General features: G+C 37.8%; 1 protein-coding gene across 2 annotated transcripts in view; it reads right to left on the minus strand.

Annotated features, from left to right (window-relative positions):
* The window catches only part of MYOM1 (myomesin 1), a 108,694-nt gene that overhangs the window by 53,376 nt on the left and 36,596 nt on the right, over positions 1–18,722 (minus strand). For both annotated transcript variants that reach the window (XM_081149074.1, XM_081149073.1), the window contains exons 11-16: positions 15,081–15,222; positions 12,271–12,470; positions 10,417–10,473; positions 7,006–7,130; positions 2,295–2,478; positions 1,663–1,837 (exon numbers count right to left, since the gene is read on the minus strand). In XM_081149074.1, the coding sequence (XP_081005200.1) occupies positions 1,663–1,837; positions 2,295–2,478; positions 7,006–7,130; positions 10,417–10,473; positions 12,271–12,470; positions 15,081–15,222 (883 nt within the window). The remainder of the gene's footprint in view (positions 1–1,662; positions 1,838–2,294; positions 2,479–7,005; positions 7,131–10,416; positions 10,474–12,270; positions 12,471–15,080; positions 15,223–18,722) is intronic.

Here is an 18,722-nt window from a genome sequence, read left to right on the forward strand (position 1 = left end):
AACCATAAACGTCCTAGAGGGAAACATAAGCAGTAAAATCTCAGACATCTCTCATAGCAATATTTTTTTCTGATATGTCTCCCTAGGCAAGGGAAATAAAGGAAAAAAATAAACAAATGGGACTACATCAAACTAAAAAGCTTTTTCACAGCAAAAGAAACCATCAACAAAATGAAAAGGGATCCCTGCCTGGCTGGTGTGGCTCAGTAGATTGAGTGTCATCTCATGCAACAAGAGGTCATTGGTTAGATTCCCAGTCAGGGCACATGCCCTGGTTGCAGGCTCCATCCCCAGTAGGGAGGGTGCAGGAGGCAGCTCATTGATGTTTTTATCTCTCTCTCCCTCTCCTTTCCTCTCTCTCTAAAATATCAATACAAACATTTTTTTTTTTTTTAAATGAAAAGGGATCCCATTGAATGGGAGAACATATTTGCTAATGATACATCTGAAAAGGTTAATATTCAGAATTTATAAAGAACCTATACAACTCGACACCAAGAAAACAAACAATCCAATTAAAAAATGGGCAAAGGATCTGAATAGACGCTTCTTCAAAGAGGACATACAGATGGCCAATAGACATATGAAAAGATGCTCAACATCACTAGTCATCAGAGAGATGTAAATTAAAACCAAAATGTGCTATCACCTCATGCCTGTTAGAATGGCTACCATCAATAAATCAACAAACAACAAGTGTTGGCGAGGATGTGGAGAAAAGGGAACCCTTGTGCACTGTTGCTGGGAATGCGGGCTGGTAAAGCCACAGTGGAAAACAACATGGAATTTCCTCAAAAAATTAAAAATGGAACTGCTTTTCAACCCAGTGATTCCACTTCTGGGAATATATTAGAAGAAACCCAAAACACTAATTAGAAAGAATATATGCATCCATATGTTCATACCAGCATTGTTTACAATAGCCAGCATTTGGAAGCAGCCAAGTTCCATCAGTAGATGAATGAATAAAAAAGCAGTGGTACATTTACACAATGGAATACTACTAGGCCATAAAAAAGAAGGAAATCTTACCTTTTGTGACAGCATGGATAGACCTGGAGATTATTGCGCTAAGTGAAATAAGCCAGTCAGAGAAAGACAAATACCATATGATCTCATCTATATGTGGAATCTAATGAACAAAATAATTTAACAAACAGGATGGAGGCAGAGGCATAAATGCATAGAGCAGACTGGCTGCTGTTGGGGGCAGGGGCAGGGTAAGGGGGGCTGGGTGAAAAGGAGGTGAAGGGATTAAGCAGAAAAATTATATATATATAAAGAACATATAGACACAGACAACAGTATGGTGATAGCCGGAGGGGAACGGGGTGGGGATAGGTGAACAAGGGCAAAGGGGAATAAATGAGCACAGAAAGAGACCTGACGGGCGACGGGCAAACAATGCAGTGTGCAGATGATGTTTTGCTGAATTGTACACTTGAAACTTGTATGACTCTGTTAACCAATGTCACCCCTAATAAACTCAATTTAAAAAACTATAAGGAAGTATTGAACTATAAAGAGAACCTCCCTCCATTGGATGTTTGTTCTGCTGTGTGGGTCCGTGGCTGTGTTTCCTCTCCACGGCCTCTGTGGCTCTAGCGCCAGCCGCCACCCCCAGCCCCTGACTACACACACACATACACAGGGTGCAGTTACCGTGGGCCCTTCACTGGGTTGTTGTTGCAGGGCTCCCACTTGCCAGAGCCAACAACACTAGACTCTATGTAGTAACCAACCAGCTCTTTAGCGTCTTTGGATTCCTCCCATGAAACTACCACTGATGTGTCTGTGTTTCTGCTGGGGATGATGTTGCCTGGGGCCTTGGGGATATCTGAGAAAAGAGGAAAATGACGTTCAATTCCGGGTAATTTTTAAAAATCCATTCTTAACACATATACACAAATACACACACAAATTCTATACAAGTATCATATCAAACATATGGTTGCTTTGTTTTATGATAGATTGTTAAAACTAATAAATATATTAGCTTGGGGGAATAATGATAAACTAAATACCCAGGAACACACCAACCCACTTCAGGAAAAGCACATCAGCAACACTGCTGAATCTGCTGAAGAAGTTTACTTTCAAATTTGATAGTTCATAATAATAAAATTTTTAAAATGTATCAGTCAAGTATAGTCATCAACTAAATTTATAATATGAAAGAAAGATATCACCACTTTTACTTCTTATCTGTATTCTAATGAAATTCTTGCTTTGGAATTTTCTCCTGAGTTGAAGTAAAATAAGTTTACGGTTGTTCAGCCCAACTCTGCACTTACCAAGTTTGTCCCCGACCACAGTCACTTCCGTTGCCTCTGAGGGCTCACCAACTCCCGCTGAGTTAGAACAGCGGACTCGGAAGCGGTAGGATTTCCCCTCAGTCAAGTCAAACAGAGCAAACCGGGGAGACTTCACGGGGAGCTCCGTGTTCACCCGCTGCCAGTTTTCTGTTTCCATGTCACACTGCAGCAGAAAGAAATGGGAACTCTAGGCAAGGGGTCTCATAGTGTCATTTATCTATTTCCTGTTATTCGAGTTCACAAGGTAACCTCCAAAGTCCTTGCAGTGCCTTTCATGATAATGTCATTTGTGTGGGAGGGTAGAGAAGGTAAATTCCCCCTAAACAGTTGGTCTGCTGCCCACTGAGGAATAAAATCCTCCCAGACTTTTAAGCCTTTAGTTTATGGCTTTCATTCCTTCTGACATATTCTTCCCAGGGGAGCACAGAAGCAATGATCAGTCATTTATACTTTCATAATAAAAATAATAGCTGCCTTTCACTGTGCTACGAACTTTAGTCACCATTGTGATTCTTCAGTCCTCTAAAATATGCTCTGAAATAGGTCTTACAGAAGTAGTATTGTGTGATTACCAAAGTTTTCCAGAGAAGACTTAGGCTTGAAGAGGTTTAAAAGCAGCAATGTGTAGCAGTTGGGTCTATATGAACCTGAGCCAGACTACTGGGTTCAAATCCTAGATCTGCCTCTTACTAACTGTGACCCTGGGCAAATGATCTACCCCAGGGATGCATCAGTTTCCTCATCTATAAAATGGGCATGATGAAAATAAAAGTACTTCCCTCTTAGAGTTACTATGAGAATTAAGTGGGTTGAAACGTGTGCCATGCTTAGAACAGTGCCTGGTCCTAGGCAGCAGAGCAGTCCTGCTGGTAGAAACCAAGCTATCTGGTGACGCTTTCCTTGTCTCTGACATGACCAGGTTTTGATGGGGAAATGAGAGGAAGATCTCAAGACATAAGACACCTGAGGAAAAGACCACACTAGGATAGGGAGGCTGGGAGCCTAGAGACTGATTCATGCGATTCCCTGGTAATAAACCTCTCGATTTCAACCATTTCGGGGCTCATGGGCATGGTGTAGCTGATTGTAAGCCTGTGCCATGACAGGCAAGTGCTTTATGTGCATGCAAACCCCTGGTAAAAAGTTCCATGAAGAAGTGCAAGCATGGTGATAACCAAAGTGGCAGTGCTGCTGTGGGCACGGACATCCTGGAGATGCAAACTTGCCACAGAACAAGAGCATGTGAATATTCCCCCTTTTTCTGTTGTTAATTCTCACCCGAGGATATTTTTTTCCATTGATTTTTACAGAGAGTGGGAGGGAGGGAGGGAGGGAGGGAGAAACATTGATGTGAAAGAGGCACATTGATTGATTGCCTCCAGCATGCACCCTGACTGGGGCCTGGGATGAACCTGAAACCCAGGTACATGCCCTTGACTGGGAATCTAACCTGAGACCCTTCAGTACACAGGCCGACACTCTAACCACTGAGCCACACTGGCCAGGGCAATATTCCCCTTTGAAAGGTCAATGTATTAGAAGTGGTTCATCACAAATAATTTGAGAGTCAGCTCAGAATGGTTTGGCATGTGGATAGCTCTTCTGTGAATGTGCCCCAGGTCTCTGGACCTGTTCTGCTCCTTCAACACCTTAACATCCTTGACATTTTGAATTTGCCCCCTATGCCTGTACAAGCCTTTCTATTCAGTCTATACAGTAAGTCTTCACATAAGGTTGCTGATAGGTTCTTGGAAACTGCAACTTTAAGCGAAAGGATGTGTAATGAAACCAATTTTATCATAAGCTAACTGATATAAACAAGAGTTATGTTTCTGTGGCATATTTCTGTCATGAAAACCACCAAATTTCTAAAAAAAAAAAAAGACCCCAAACACTGAAATCTAATGTTAAACACTGAAATAAATGTGAGCTATACAGACATTTAAGAATGATTAATAAAAACAGTAAGATAATGATTTTCCAACCTGCTTAGTCCATTCAGGGCTGTGGGTGACCTGAGCCTGTTCTGGCAGCTCAAGACATAAGGCGGGAATGCATCCTGGACAGGACACCATTCCATCACAGGGCCACTCACGCACACCCACACTCACTCAAGACTGGGACACCTTAGACACACCAGTTCATCTCACATGAAACTCTGAGATGTGGGAGGAAACTGGAATACCCAGAGAAAACCTACACAGACATGGGGAGAACAGGCAAACTCCACAGAGCCAGTTGCCCAGGCCAGGAATCAGTTCTTCCGCTCCCTTAATGTTACAACGAAATGACATTGAGCGAAACTTATTCGAGGACCTGCTGTACTCAAAAATGTTCCTTTCTGTTCCGTGCTAATAGGTGTGCTGATAGAAGAACACTTAAATTAATCACAGACTCATATGTGTTTAGGTGTAGGGAAGTTACAGACTTCCAAGGAGAAATTAGTTTATGTGACCAGAGGGAATGTTCAGCAGAAGCGAAAGTTGACTCATCTGAACAAAATGCCTCAGTACTAGGTTGTTACTATGTCATTACTGCAGGAAAGGTGGTAATTACTGTCATAGTGCTTATTCAGAACTCTCTTCCTGTGGAGCATTTCAAAAAGATTTAGTGACGGTGTGTATTAAACATAACAGGAAGTGAACATTTATTATTCTATTCTTGCCCTCCATTTAAAAAAAAAGAAAAAAGAAAAGTTTAATTGAGGATAATACTCAAGTTATAGTTTATTTGAGGCTAATATCTAAAATATATATAAAAATCAATAAAATCTTGATATTATTTTGGTAAAATCAGACTGTCTTGGAAGATACACATATTGCATGTTGAAGACATGATCCATTGATAACAACCTGCCAGGGATAAGAAGGAAGGGAGGCATCCTCCTCAAAGGCACGAGCTAAAATGTCCTTATCAAAGACCCTAGCATTTTAAACTCCAGTAGAGTTTTCTCAAGAGCCACTGATTTGAAATAATTAAAAGACCACAAAGATGGCTGCATATCACTTTTATGTTTTTACCTAATTTGCATATAGCTACATACCTATGTCTATTCTCTTATAATAATAGTCAGGAAAGGCTACCTAATTGGAGTTCTGAAATTGAATGATCAGGATAGCATTAAGATAAAAGAGAGAGACTTTTTGCAAAAAAAAAAGAGACCTCTTATGCCCGGCCAGGCGTGGCTCAGCTGTTAAGTGTTGCCCTAGGATCCAGGAGATCGCAGTTAGATTCCTGGTCAGGGCACATGCCCGGGTTGCAGACTCGATCCCAGTCGGGGGCTTGCAGGAGGCAGCCGATCAGTAATGACTTTCTCATTCATTGATGTTTCTATCTCTCTCTCTCCCTCTCCCTTCCTCTCTCTGAAATCAATAAAGATAAATTAAAAAAAAAAAAGAGAGAGAGACCTTTTCTATGATAGAGCTCCATACTATTCTTGGAAAAATAAAGACCTTTTCTATGATTTTTGCCATAAAAGTAAATTATAAAGTAATACCTTATCAAGCTATTGAACAATTTTATAAAATTTTCTCTCAAAGACAAATACTGTATGATCTCACCCACATGTGGAATCTAAAAACAAGCAAACAAACAAAAAACTCCCAAACAACCCCCCCAAAAAACTGAACTGAATGATACAGAGAACAGATTGGTGGTTGCCAGAGGCTAGGTGGGAGTGAGTGGAGGGCTGAGCAAACTGGGTGAAGAGGGTTAAAAGATACAAATTTCAAGTTATAAAATAAGTAAGTCAGGTAACATACAACATGGTGACTGTTGTTAATAATACTGTATTGTAAAGAATATACAAAAAAGTATAAACACTCGTTTCATTGATTGTTCAAAAAAATGGTGCAGAGCTGCCAATAAAAATGTAGATATTCTTATATATAAACTAAACTAAACTTATTTTTGTTTAATTTTTTAAATTATATCCTAATCAGAACTTTTCTAACAAATGGATTTTGAACCTTATTTTTAATTAATTTATTCTATTTATTTATTTATTTATTTTTATTGAATAAATTTGACTTATTACATTGTGTAAATTTAAGGTGTACAGCATGTTACTTTGATACATTTGTATACTGTAATATCATTGCCCATGTAGCAACATTTATCACATTGCATGATTATGGTACAATATTTTTGTCTATGTTCGTTATCCTGTACATTAGATCCCTAAGGCTTACTCACTATTAGTTACAAGTTTGTACCCCTAAACACCATCACTCTTCTTCCCACTACCTGTCACCTGGTAACCACCATATTACTCTCTGTTTTGAACAGTTTGCTTTTTTAGAGTCTGCATGGAAGTGATATCATGCAGTACTTGTCTTTCTCTGTCCAACCTCCCTCCCTCAGCATAATGTGCTCAAGGCCCACCCATGTTGTTGCAAATGAGAGAATATCTTCCTTTCTCATGGCTGAGTGATATTCCATTGTGTACATGTACTACCACATCATTTTTATCCATTTATCCATCGATGGGCATTTCGGTTGTTTCCATGTCATGGCTATCGTAAATAATGCTGTGATAAACATGGAAGTGCATATATCTCATCAAAATCCTGTTTTGCTTTGTTTCATTTTTTTCATCTCCCTCTTCAGGACACAATGCAAATTTAATCTTTGCTTTTAAAGAAATCTTCAGAAAGTGGCATGAGGTAATAATGTTAATCCCAGAGCTTACCTTTTCCACAAAGTACAGAATGCCCTCATGGCCACGCTCGCCAGGGGGTTTCCAGCTTAGCACCACATAACTCTGGGTGGCCTCAGTGACAGAGAGGTCTGTGGGAGGTCCAGGAACAATACCCTCTGAAAAACAACAAGCAAAAGTTTTAGGAAGAATTTTAGAGACAAGGTACTTCTTTATACTGCGGAGCAATAACAAACTCTTCCTCCAGTAACAGAGAAACATCCGTGACTATAATGGGCATAGCCTTTAAATCACTGAATGAAAAACTCTCAACCCAGAATCCTATACACAGTGAAGATATATTTTTAAAATGAACTAGAGACTGAGACAAAGAAAAAATAAAATAATTCATAACCATCAGGCTGGCACTACAAAAAAATATTAAAAGAAATGTCTTAAGTGGAAAGAAAGTCATATCAGGTGGAAATTCAGATCTACACAAAGAAGTGAGCAACAGAAATAGTAAGAATGTAAGTGAATATTGAAAACTTTTTTCTTACTTTTTAAATCTTTTTGAAAGATAAGTTATTATTTGGTCAAAAATAATAACATTGTATTGTATGGTTTAAAATAGATACACACTCATAGTACTCAGCAAGAGGAAGACAAACAACCCATTTAAGAAATAGGCAAAGGACTTGAATAGACACTTCTCCAAAGAGGACATACGGATGGCCAAGAGACACATGAGAAAATGCTCGACGTCGCTAATCATCAGAGAGATGCAAATTAAAATCACAATGAGGTATCACTTCACACCTGCCAGAATGGCTCCATCAACAAATCAACAAATGACATGTGCTGGCGAGGGTGTGCAGAAAGGGGAACCCTAGTGCACTGCTGGGGTTAATGCAGACTGGTGCAACCACTATGGAAAATAGTATGGAGGTTCCTCAAAAAATTAGAAATGGAGCTGCCTTTTGACTCAGAGATTTCACTCATAGGAATATATCCTAAGAATCCTGAAACATTAATCAGAAAGAATATATGTACCCCGATGTTCATAGCAGCACAATTTACAATAGCCAAGATCTGGAAACAGCCCAAGTGCCCATCAGTAGATGAGTGGATAAAAAAGCTGTGGGACATTTACATCATGGAATACTACGTAGCTGTAAAGAAGAAGAATCTCGTACCCTTTGGGACAGTATGGATGGACCTGGAGAATATTATGCTAAGTGAAATAAGCCAGGCAGCGAAAGACAAACATCACATGATCTCGCTTATACGTGGAATCTAAAGAACTTAATAAACTAATGAACAGAATAGATTCAATGACATGGAAGCATAGATGAGACTGACAAATGTCAGAGGGATGGAGGAGGGCAGGTGGGTGGAGGGGGAGAGAGTAACCAAAGAATTTATATGCATATATGCACAACCCAAGGACATGGACAATGGTGGGGAGAGGGACTGGGGAGGGGGATGGGACAGGGTGGAACGGGTCACTGGAGAGAAAAAGGGACATCTGTAATATTTTAAATAAAATAAAAATTAAAAATTAAATAAAATAGATACACAAATAAAATGTATGCTAACAAATAGCACCATGGCTCAGAGGGAAAATGAAATAATACTATTTTGAGTTCTTACACTACATGTAAAGTAGTATCATATTACTTGAAGATAGGTTGTGATACAATGTATAGTATAAATTCCAAACTACTATAAAGCAAAACAAAGAATTGTGGCTAATAAGATAACATAAAATAGAATAATAAGAAATACTTATTCCAAAAGAAAGTAGAAAAAAAGGAAAAAAGAAACAAACAGATGGAATAGACAGAAAATAGTAAGATGGTAACTATAAATCCAATCATGTCATTAATCACACAAAATGTAAATGGTTCAAACACCCCAATTAAAAGGCAAAGATGAACAGATTGCATAAAAAAGCAAGATCTAACTATATGCTGCCTACAAGAAACATGATTTAAATATAAACACACACATAGGTTAAAAGTAAAAGAATGAAAATCATATGCCATGTTAAAACTAAACAAAAGAAATCTGGAAAGGTTACATTAATACCAGACAAAGTAGATTTCCAAGAAAAAAACATTACAATGGATAACAGGACTCACTTCATAATGATAAATGGCCACTTCATATGAGAATATAACCATAAAAATGTTTATGCATCTAATAACAGAGCATCAAAACACATGAAGCAAAACCTTGTAGAACTACACGAAGAAACTGATGAATAATCATTTAGTCAGAGATTTCATCACTATCAATAATTAACAGAACAAGTAGGTAGAAAATCATTAAAGATATAAAAGAATCAACTGAAATCCCAGCAGGTTTTTGTAGACATTTATAAGCTGGTTTTAAATTGTACATGAAAATGCAAATACTTAGAATCGCCAAAATAACTTTGGGGGGGGGAGATTAGAGGATTTATACTATCTGATTTCAAAACTATGAAACTTAAAAAAAATAAACACAACGCTTATACATGCTACATAAAAGAGAAAATAAAATTTACCAATAGACGTTGCAGAAATAGATCAACAAACATGCAATCAATTCCCACATTATTAGGGAAGTGCAAGTTAAAACCACTATGCACCCACTATGAAATACCATTGTAGTATAAAACACCACTATACAACACTAGAATGTCTAAAGTTAAAAAGACTGACCATGCCAAGTACTGGTGACAATCTGTAGCAACTGGGGAACTCCCATAGAAAGACTACAAATGGGAATGTAAAGTGGAACAATCATTTTGGAAAACAATTGGCAGTTTCTTTAAAAATTAAACATAAACCTACCATATGACCTATCCATTCAACTCATAGGTATTTATCCAAGAGAAATAAAAGCATATGTCCACACAAGCACTTCACAAGGATTTTCATAGAAACTTTCAATGGTGAGTGGATAAATTGAAATGAATTGATGCAAACATCAAGATGGATAAAACTCAAAATAATTATGCTGAGTAAAGGAAAACAGACAAAAATGAGTATGATTCCATTTATCTCAAATTGTGGACAATACAAACTACAGTGACAGAAAGCAGATCAGTGATGGTCCGGAGATGGGGAAGGGATGGGAGGGAGGTATTACAAAGGGATATGAGGACATTTTAGGGGTGATGGACATGTTCATTATTTTGATCATGGTGATGGTTTCAGAGGTGAACACACCTGTAATAATTATCAAATTGTACTTTTTACAGGCATGCAGTATATTGTGTGTCAATATTGTGATTATAAAAGAGAGTCACTTTTTTAGGAAAAGTGATTCTCTGACAATGTAAGTTACTTTATAATCTCCAAATATTTCAGCATGTTCTTTCCAAAACATCTTAATATACACTGTACCATTCACTACAAAAGCTAACCAGCATAGCAAAACTCTGGTGATAGTATCTGAGGAAAACGTAGCTTTTACCTCTAGGTTCCTCTTCAGTGACAATGATCTGTCCGGTCCAGGGTGCTGAAGGGCGACCTGAACAAAGATAAATATAGAAATCACAAACATTCACAAATGCAGTTTCAACTGCACTGATAAACTGATAAACTGGCCAAATTAGTAACAAATGGGTTTGTTACTAGTGGACTTATGTATTTTGCTAAAGAATCTCACTGAGACTATACATGGTATTGTGTCCTTGAAGAATTCACCATCCGCTGGAGCCTAGAACCTGCCTGAACTGAGTAGACATTTCTAGAATTGTACTTACACAAGTGAGGTAAATAACCTGTGTTCATTTACTGCTCCATATGGATCTCCTGAAATATGTAGGCTCCCTTGTGTCTTCTTAAGAGATTACACATGTTTGGGAGAAACTTTTCTGAAACAATTGTAAGACCAGTAGTTATTAGTCATAATGAAGATGAGGGAGGAGAGGGGCCCTGATGCTGAAGTAAAGCTCAAGGAAAGCAATTTCTTTCCATTGCATTTGAAAAGTGTTATCTACAAAGGAAACCAGCTTAGATCCTGATTAGGGAAAGCGGATGGGACAGGCAATATAAACTTAAAAAGAAGATTCCTATCTGTGATCCCAAAGACACCAGAAAGAGAAACTGATTCAACTCCTGCTTTAATCAAGGGACTTTTTACCACACTGTGAAAAAACAGAAAGATAAACAATATGACTTATTTTTCAGTTCATACAAATCTTATTTTCATTGGAATTTATAAAAGAAGAGTAAGTGAATGTATGAGATGGAATTAGAAAGAGAGATGGAAGTTGGATGTTAGGTGAAAAGTGGTTGGAGAGCTATCAAGTAGCATGATTAGAAAAACTCTCCAGAGAAAAAGTAGCATTATTTTACTTAAATTTTTATGATACCATTACATGTATACTTAAGGTAAAGAAACAACACTGCAAATTTGGCATAGACCAGTAGTATTCCTCTAGGGTGAGTTTGCTCCTAGGGACATTTGGTAATGTCTAGAGACAATCTTGATTGTCACAAGGGGGGTGAGGAGAAGGGGTGCTATTGGCCTCAAGTAAGTAGAGGCCAGGGATGCTGCTAACATCTTGTAATGCACAGGATACCCCCCATAACATAGAATTATCTGGCATAAAATGTCAACAGAGCCAAGGTTGAGAAATCTGGTATAGCATGAAATGTTAATTTCCAACAATTCTTTCAATGTCATTTTATGGTCTTTTTTATTGAGGGTGCCATATGGATTCCCATGAAACAATTGCAGAGCGTAATTCATGTACCATGGTTTTGATATTGATACTTGGAGGCCAAATATATGAAAAGATTATCTTTGACTGTCTATATGAAAAGTCAAGTATAGATCAGATATAATGTCATAAATGTGTTTTCCCTTTAATATAAAGGAAATATACTCACTGTACTGAGATATTAATACTGAGATATTAATACTCTAAATTCAAGCTTAAGAAACTTACCTTACAATTTTAAGAGGTGAACCAGAAAGAAAAGTATATTTGAAATGTGCTAATAAAATGAATAAAAATGCTCTCCAGGCTTCTTGGTTTTCATATTTCGTTTCAAACACAATGCCTGGAACTCAGTTTTAAAAAGCAAAGCTTTCTGAGTCAAATAAAAATAAGATAAGATAAAGCCCTTAGTGATAGATGAGTCAAAAAAAAAATACTTTTTTGTTCTCAGTTTTTTCTCCCTAGGCTTTTCTGATCAATAAAGGATTTCTTATTCTCTTCTCCCTCTAGTGGAAGGGGGAGGAATAACTTTGCAATGAGATTACTGTAGTTACATAAAAAAAGGTTTAGGAAGATACTGGAAAATGAAAAATGCTTACTTTTAAGTCTCGCTTTTTCAGCTGGGTCCAGAGCAGCCGCAGGCTCAGAAACACGAGATGGTAGACCTATTCCAGTTTTATTCACAGCTCGAACTCGGAATATGTAAGAACGACCTTCTAACAATCCAGTGACTGGGAAACGGGCAAACTTCACAGGTGTATCATTGCATTGAGACCAGCTATCTGTGCCTACCTCACATCTAAGGGAAAGAGAGTGATCAATAAGAATATTAAAAGTAGTATGGCTAAATTAGTAGTTCCAAAGCTGGAAACCCACCCAATTGCTTCAGACTCTTCTATAAAATATCCAGCTCAAGCACAGTTCAATAGTTATTTAACTGCAGGTACGTACTCAGTTCCACTCAATTGTAATGTGTCTTCTCTAACAAGAAAAAGCAGCTCAGCTCCTTCTTGAACACATATGTGTCCTTTGACCTCACTAAAAGCACGCACCTAGGGGCCTCATGTGCTAAGCAGAGGAGCTTTGGCAGGGTTGGGGCTGTGAAGCAGGCAGGTATATACAATCTCTACTGGATTGACTAAGGGGGACGATTGCCCAAACATCGGCTGGCTGATGTCTTCAGTTCCACCATTAGCAACTTCTTTAGGCATTTTCCTTAAAATATGGAACTGTTGTTAAGAAAGTTAGCACCTTAAAAGATACTTATCTGTACTGTAGTTTGGAGAGAGGTCACTTGATGGTCACTGCCTGCTGCGCAGGTGGGAGGGTGAGGAGGGTTCTGCAATATATTTGTTTCTTAACAGATGAGATTGATGAGAGGCAGTGAAATCCCCAGGCCTGGTAGGGGATTTAAGCCCTTGAAACCTCAGATTTCTAATTGGGTGCTTTTTTAGCAGCTGATGTTTGGGGATAGAGTGGCCACACCCCCCAGACAAAGATGTGAGTTTGTATCATATTATAGCCTGATCAACAGGGCTTTAGTGGCTCAACGTGTGATTGAAGTATATAGCATTATGATTAAGTAACTCATCATTTTTTTCTGTGTAGAGTACCGGACTTTTAGTTTTTAATCACTTCTCCAACAGAGCTCTATGTCCAAACTGTATAATTCCCAAATGATTCTCATGGAGGGTGGGGGTTGTCAATGGCAGTGCAAAGGTGGTTGGAGTGGGGGATTTATCATTATTTTCTTACCCTTCCTCTTTGAGATAAATATTTTCCTCAACTTTATGTAAAGTGTTATCAAATATGTCTTCAGCCCTTGCCTTCCATCCACTTTCCCCTAAATCTTCCTTTGTAGATCTATGGAGCTGCTATAAATGGGGTGTGGGAGGCTAGGCCAATTCTCCAAACTGCCCCTGCCTCCCTCTCTCTCTGTTGATGCTGTCATGGTGACCCAATGATCCTACAGAGCACTTCTGAACCCTCATGTGGGCAGAAAAAAGGTGGAGAGCAGCTGCTCTGGAGCTATCTACAGCATGGTGGACAGAAAGAACACAAACTTACAGCCAGGCTGCTCTTTGGGTTCTAGCTCTGCTAGAATTACACGATGTGACTTTGTGTTTCCTCATTAGCATGTGGCCTTGGGTCAGCCATTCATTTTCAAAGGGTGGCTATGGGTTAATGGTCAATATATGAGAAGTGTTTAGAACAGTGCCATTCACATGGCAAATGATTAATAAATATTAGTCATAATACAGTTATTTTTTATTTTGACTAAGGCAAGAGAAAAACAAAATGTACTAACTGACCCAGGTCTTTCACCAATCAAACTTTCAAAATCCCTTAGAAATTTGCCAAACACAATAAGGTGGAAATTATAAGGATGAAAAAGAATCTATCTAAAACTTCACAGTTCATCATTACTAAAAGGTAAAATAATGTAGAAGCATTTAGTATGCAATTAAATAGTATATAATTTATTACAAATATTTCTCTGGATGGTATTGAGCCCAATAGACATATATTTACGTACTGCTATAAATGTTAGGTTTAATATACCTTGGTACAACTTCATTGTTCCCTAGTAGCCAAATTATCTGTTCCTAGTGGTTTCTACAACCAAATTTTATTATTCAAAACATGGAAAGAGAATTGGAACAACTATTTGAATAGAAACTAAGTCAGACAATAATTTATTTAGGCTGATAATACAAAATTTTTGTCTATGTTGTCTAAAGTCAGTGGATAATTAATGTGTAAGACCCAATTACCATAAGTCAAAGAGTTTCTCTCTAAGTTTTGGAGAATCTAAACAGTAAGAACTTGTAGGTAGAACATAATTTAATACTATTGATATTTGTGATTTCTTTTTCTAACTTGAAATCACTTCCTGAGATGCAAATAAAATTTTGTTAGTATTCATAAAGTATTATTCTTTCTGTAATATTCCTAAATTGCTGATCTACTAGGAACATGGACATTAAATATATTGAATACCAGTTATTTCATTTCCCAAGTGGCCTCTATTAAGTCTATAAAGCCATAGTTTTCTTGCCAAATTAGTAACTTGTGCTGAATCAAATTCAAAGATTATTTTTGGAATTTAGGCATAATCTATCTACAGCTATATCTGTATCTGTCTATATCATCTCTACATATACACATATATGTATATACACACACATATACATACACATATATACATACACACACATATATACATACATACATATGTATATACACACACACACACATATATATAATATATATATATATGAAAGAGAAACACAGAGAAGGAGCGAGAGGAGACCAGAAAAGAAAATATTTCACATAGAAATGGTGGGAGAAATCAAGCATGCATCTCTATGGCCAAATCACTCTAATTAAGGTTGGAATAAGTACTAACTTATCAATAAAATATCCCAGAATAGGACTCCCTCCATCCACAGCTGGCTGTTTCCAAGAGACGGTGATATAGTCTTTGTTGGCATCTACGCATACCACATCCAAGGGAGAGGCTGGGGCTCCTTCAATCTCTGCATCAGCATCTGTGGAAAAACAGATGGGTCCTCTTAGATGTGCTCTGCAGCCCTCAGGCTGGGTTCCTAGTGCAACATTGCTTACCACACCACCACAGTGGTTACGTCTTTGGCCCCAGTAGAGCAAGCTTCAGTCTTGTAATTTGCTTACATAACAATGTGTACTTTTCAGCATCAGTACAGAGAACATTATGTTAGAAAGGGCTCTGAAAAGGACCCATGACCTTGGCCTCATGGCCCTTGCCTGCCCAAATGTTCTAAAAGAAAATAAATATGTAGATGTCGAGGATTGCCATCAGAAAAGTCAAATGTAAGATGTGCCAGAAAGTCTGTTCTTAAGATATTTTATTGTGTAATGTTACTCAAAAACTATGAATGGCTCCAAAAGGGGACAAATAACACCCTCTGTCACCTTCTGGATGCATAAGAGAATAAGAAACATGAAGCTTTGCCCATTCCTATGTTGGGCACTACCATTTTAGAAGAGAAAAGAAAACATGTGTTTTAATCAAATGTTTGTTCCCAAACTGAAGATACTTGTGAAAGAAAGTCTGATGCAATACCCACATCTGAGCTTGGTTTAAGAAAGGTTAGTAAAACTCCAAGATTATATAAGAAAGAGAGGACAGTGACTATTTATGAAATGGGATCCTCTGACAGGGGTCCCCTCAACAGTGTGTCTTCAGGCACAGCTAAATTGGTGAATCAGGGATTTTTTTCCGATTTTGTTAGTATTCATTCTTTACATAGTATTCTTAAATGACTGACATACTAGGAATCTGGACATTAAATATATTGAATATCTTTTATTTTTATTTTTTATTTTTTTATTTTTGATGTATACTTTTTAAAAAATTTATCTTTATTGTTGAAAGTATTATAGATATTCCTTTTTTTACCCTATTGACCCCCCTTCGCCCCACTCCCATACCCTCCCCAGGCCTTCACCCCACTATTGTCTGTGTCCATGGGTTATGCATATATACATTTAAGTTCTTTGGTTGATCCCTTCCCTCCCCCCCATGCACCCCAGCCCCGCCTCCCCTCTGAGATTCCTCAGTCTGCTGCATGCCTCCATGTCTCTGGTTCTATTTTGCTTGTCAGTTTATTTTGTTCATTAGATTCCACATATAAGTGAGATCATGTGATACTTGTCTTTCTCTGACTGGCTTATTTGCTTAGCATAATACTCTCCAGGTCCTTCCATGCTGTCTCATAGGGTAACAGATTTTTCTTTTTCACCTTTTAAATGAGAACGATTAACACAGGAGGCAGAATCCCTGAGAGAAGGAGTCCATGTTTGCCAATTTCTTCTGACATCTGGTCAACCCTTTCATAACCCTTTCTCATGAGTTAGTCAGAGAGGAGGCTGAGACATGTAGGAGCCACCTACTCAAGGGAAACACTCTTGATGACTGAATAAACACTCTCTTTTTCTATCAGCTACACTTATGTAAGTCTTATGAGTTACTAAAACATTTGATAACACGGCAGAAATATTTGTCTGCTTCTGAATTTAACAGGTTCCCATTACTTGTGAATAGTTCAAGTCACTTAGGTTTTGAACATTCTGTTTCTTGCCTCATGAAACCCGCAGGAAAGTGTCTCTGGGTAAATGTCTCCTGTATGAGTGCTATAGGAAAACATAACTAACCGGTGCCTAAAACCTAATGCAGAATGCCTCCATGCCACACAACAGGGAGCGAGCATTTGGGTAGGGAGAAACTTCTTTTCTTTCAGGCTTTGAGAGCACTGGGTGAGGGAGAGGGCCTGGGGATGGTGAATGTAGAGCAGAGCAGGAATGGAGGTAGGGACACTAAGGTTAACGGGCCCCAGGTACTGCTGGAAAGCCACTCAACTGTGAGGGGGACAGCTGGCAACCTCTAGCCATTTCCCTTTCTTAAAGGCCCAGCACGTAACAACCAGCAACCCTTGAACTGATAGAGTGGAATTTAGTTCACTGAACATCCATTGTATTTAACAGCCGGCATTTAGAGAGCCATTTTTCAGCATTTTTATAAAATTGCTTATAATATGCCATTTGTGGGGTGGGACTTGACAGTCTTTCAAAAACAGCTCTGTTTAGCAGCTGCTGGGAGCCACATCCAAATACTGTGTTATGTTCCTTCACACTTGTGCTCTTGGCTCCTAGCACCTGCTATGGACTGTCTGGCTCACAGCACCCAGTCAGTCAATGTCAGTCCTTTCCTTAGCCTCTGCCCTTCCTTCTCCCAACCCTCCAAATAGCCAAACTTTTTGTAGGTTTGATTAATTAGATCAAAGATTATCCTGCTACTCTTTATATTTTGATATCTGACACAGGCTATTAATAACTTTTTTCAAAATGTAAGTAATTCTAATGTTTATATTATAAAAGTACTGCATGCTTGTAAAATATGTGATAATAAAAAAATACATGAAAATCTCTTAAATTCCATAACTCAGAGATTACTACTACTAACATATTGGCCTACATTTTTCTAGATTTTTCTCTATATCTATAACTCAAAAGTGATTATTTTTGAAATAAAACAGAATGGGACTATATAACTTCATGCAAACTGATTTTTTTAAATATATTTCCATATCCATAAATATAAGTATACATCATTAGTTTTTATTGTTTATATGGAGCCATACTTTATTTTACAACTCCCATTGGTGGGTATCTAGATTTCTTCCAGTTTTTCGCAATACAAACTTTTTTTCAACTTTGTCCACTCAAGTTCCTAGAACTAGAATGATTGAAAAATGTGCCTGCAATGCACAGTGGAAAAGCACCCTGAGAAAAGGTGAGCAGATTTCCACTCACCACAGTAGGAATGTTGGTCCCTCCATTCCTTTATCCCAGTGGATTTTAAAAATCTTTTCATTCTTTTCAATATGATAAACACATTATATCATTTTAATTACTTTGATTACTAGTGAAAACTCTTGCATATATTTATTTGCTGCTTGTATTCTTTTCTCATGACATTTCTCTTCCATACTTTATCATGTTGTCGTCTCTCCCCTCCACCCTCTCTCTGTGGGGGATGGTGGGGAAAGGACACGGGGGTGGGCAAAAGTGGGAAAATAACACCATGCTTAATAAATAATAATACAAGAATAAACTCTGTTTTGTGTACTCACAACTATAAATCTCCTTTTGCCTCCCCAGCATATAAAAGTTTGGAAGACTATGTAATAAAATGATAACATTGGATATCTCTGGAAGGTAAACCAATCAATGGCTTTTCTTTGTTGCTTAATTATGTTATCTATTTTTTTCCCACAAAGAACACATATTATCTATGGAATAAAATCCTATCCAAATGAGTATAGCTTTGAAATGTCTTTGTGCAGACATGGTGCTTTATACACTGATCATTACGGTTCAGAAGCTATTTTTTAAGCAGCAAAAATACCAGAGCTCTAAAAAATGCATTGAAATGGCCTCATGCAGCTTAATGGACACAAAGTTTTAAAAAACACATAAAAGGTCATTTAAAACATTGCCAGTTTCTTAA

The sequence above is a fragment of the Miniopterus schreibersii genome, assembly GCF_964146895.1.
Source record: "Miniopterus schreibersii genome assembly, chromosome: 10".
Classification (NCBI taxonomy): domain Eukaryota; kingdom Metazoa; phylum Chordata; class Mammalia; order Chiroptera; family Miniopteridae; genus Miniopterus; species Miniopterus schreibersii.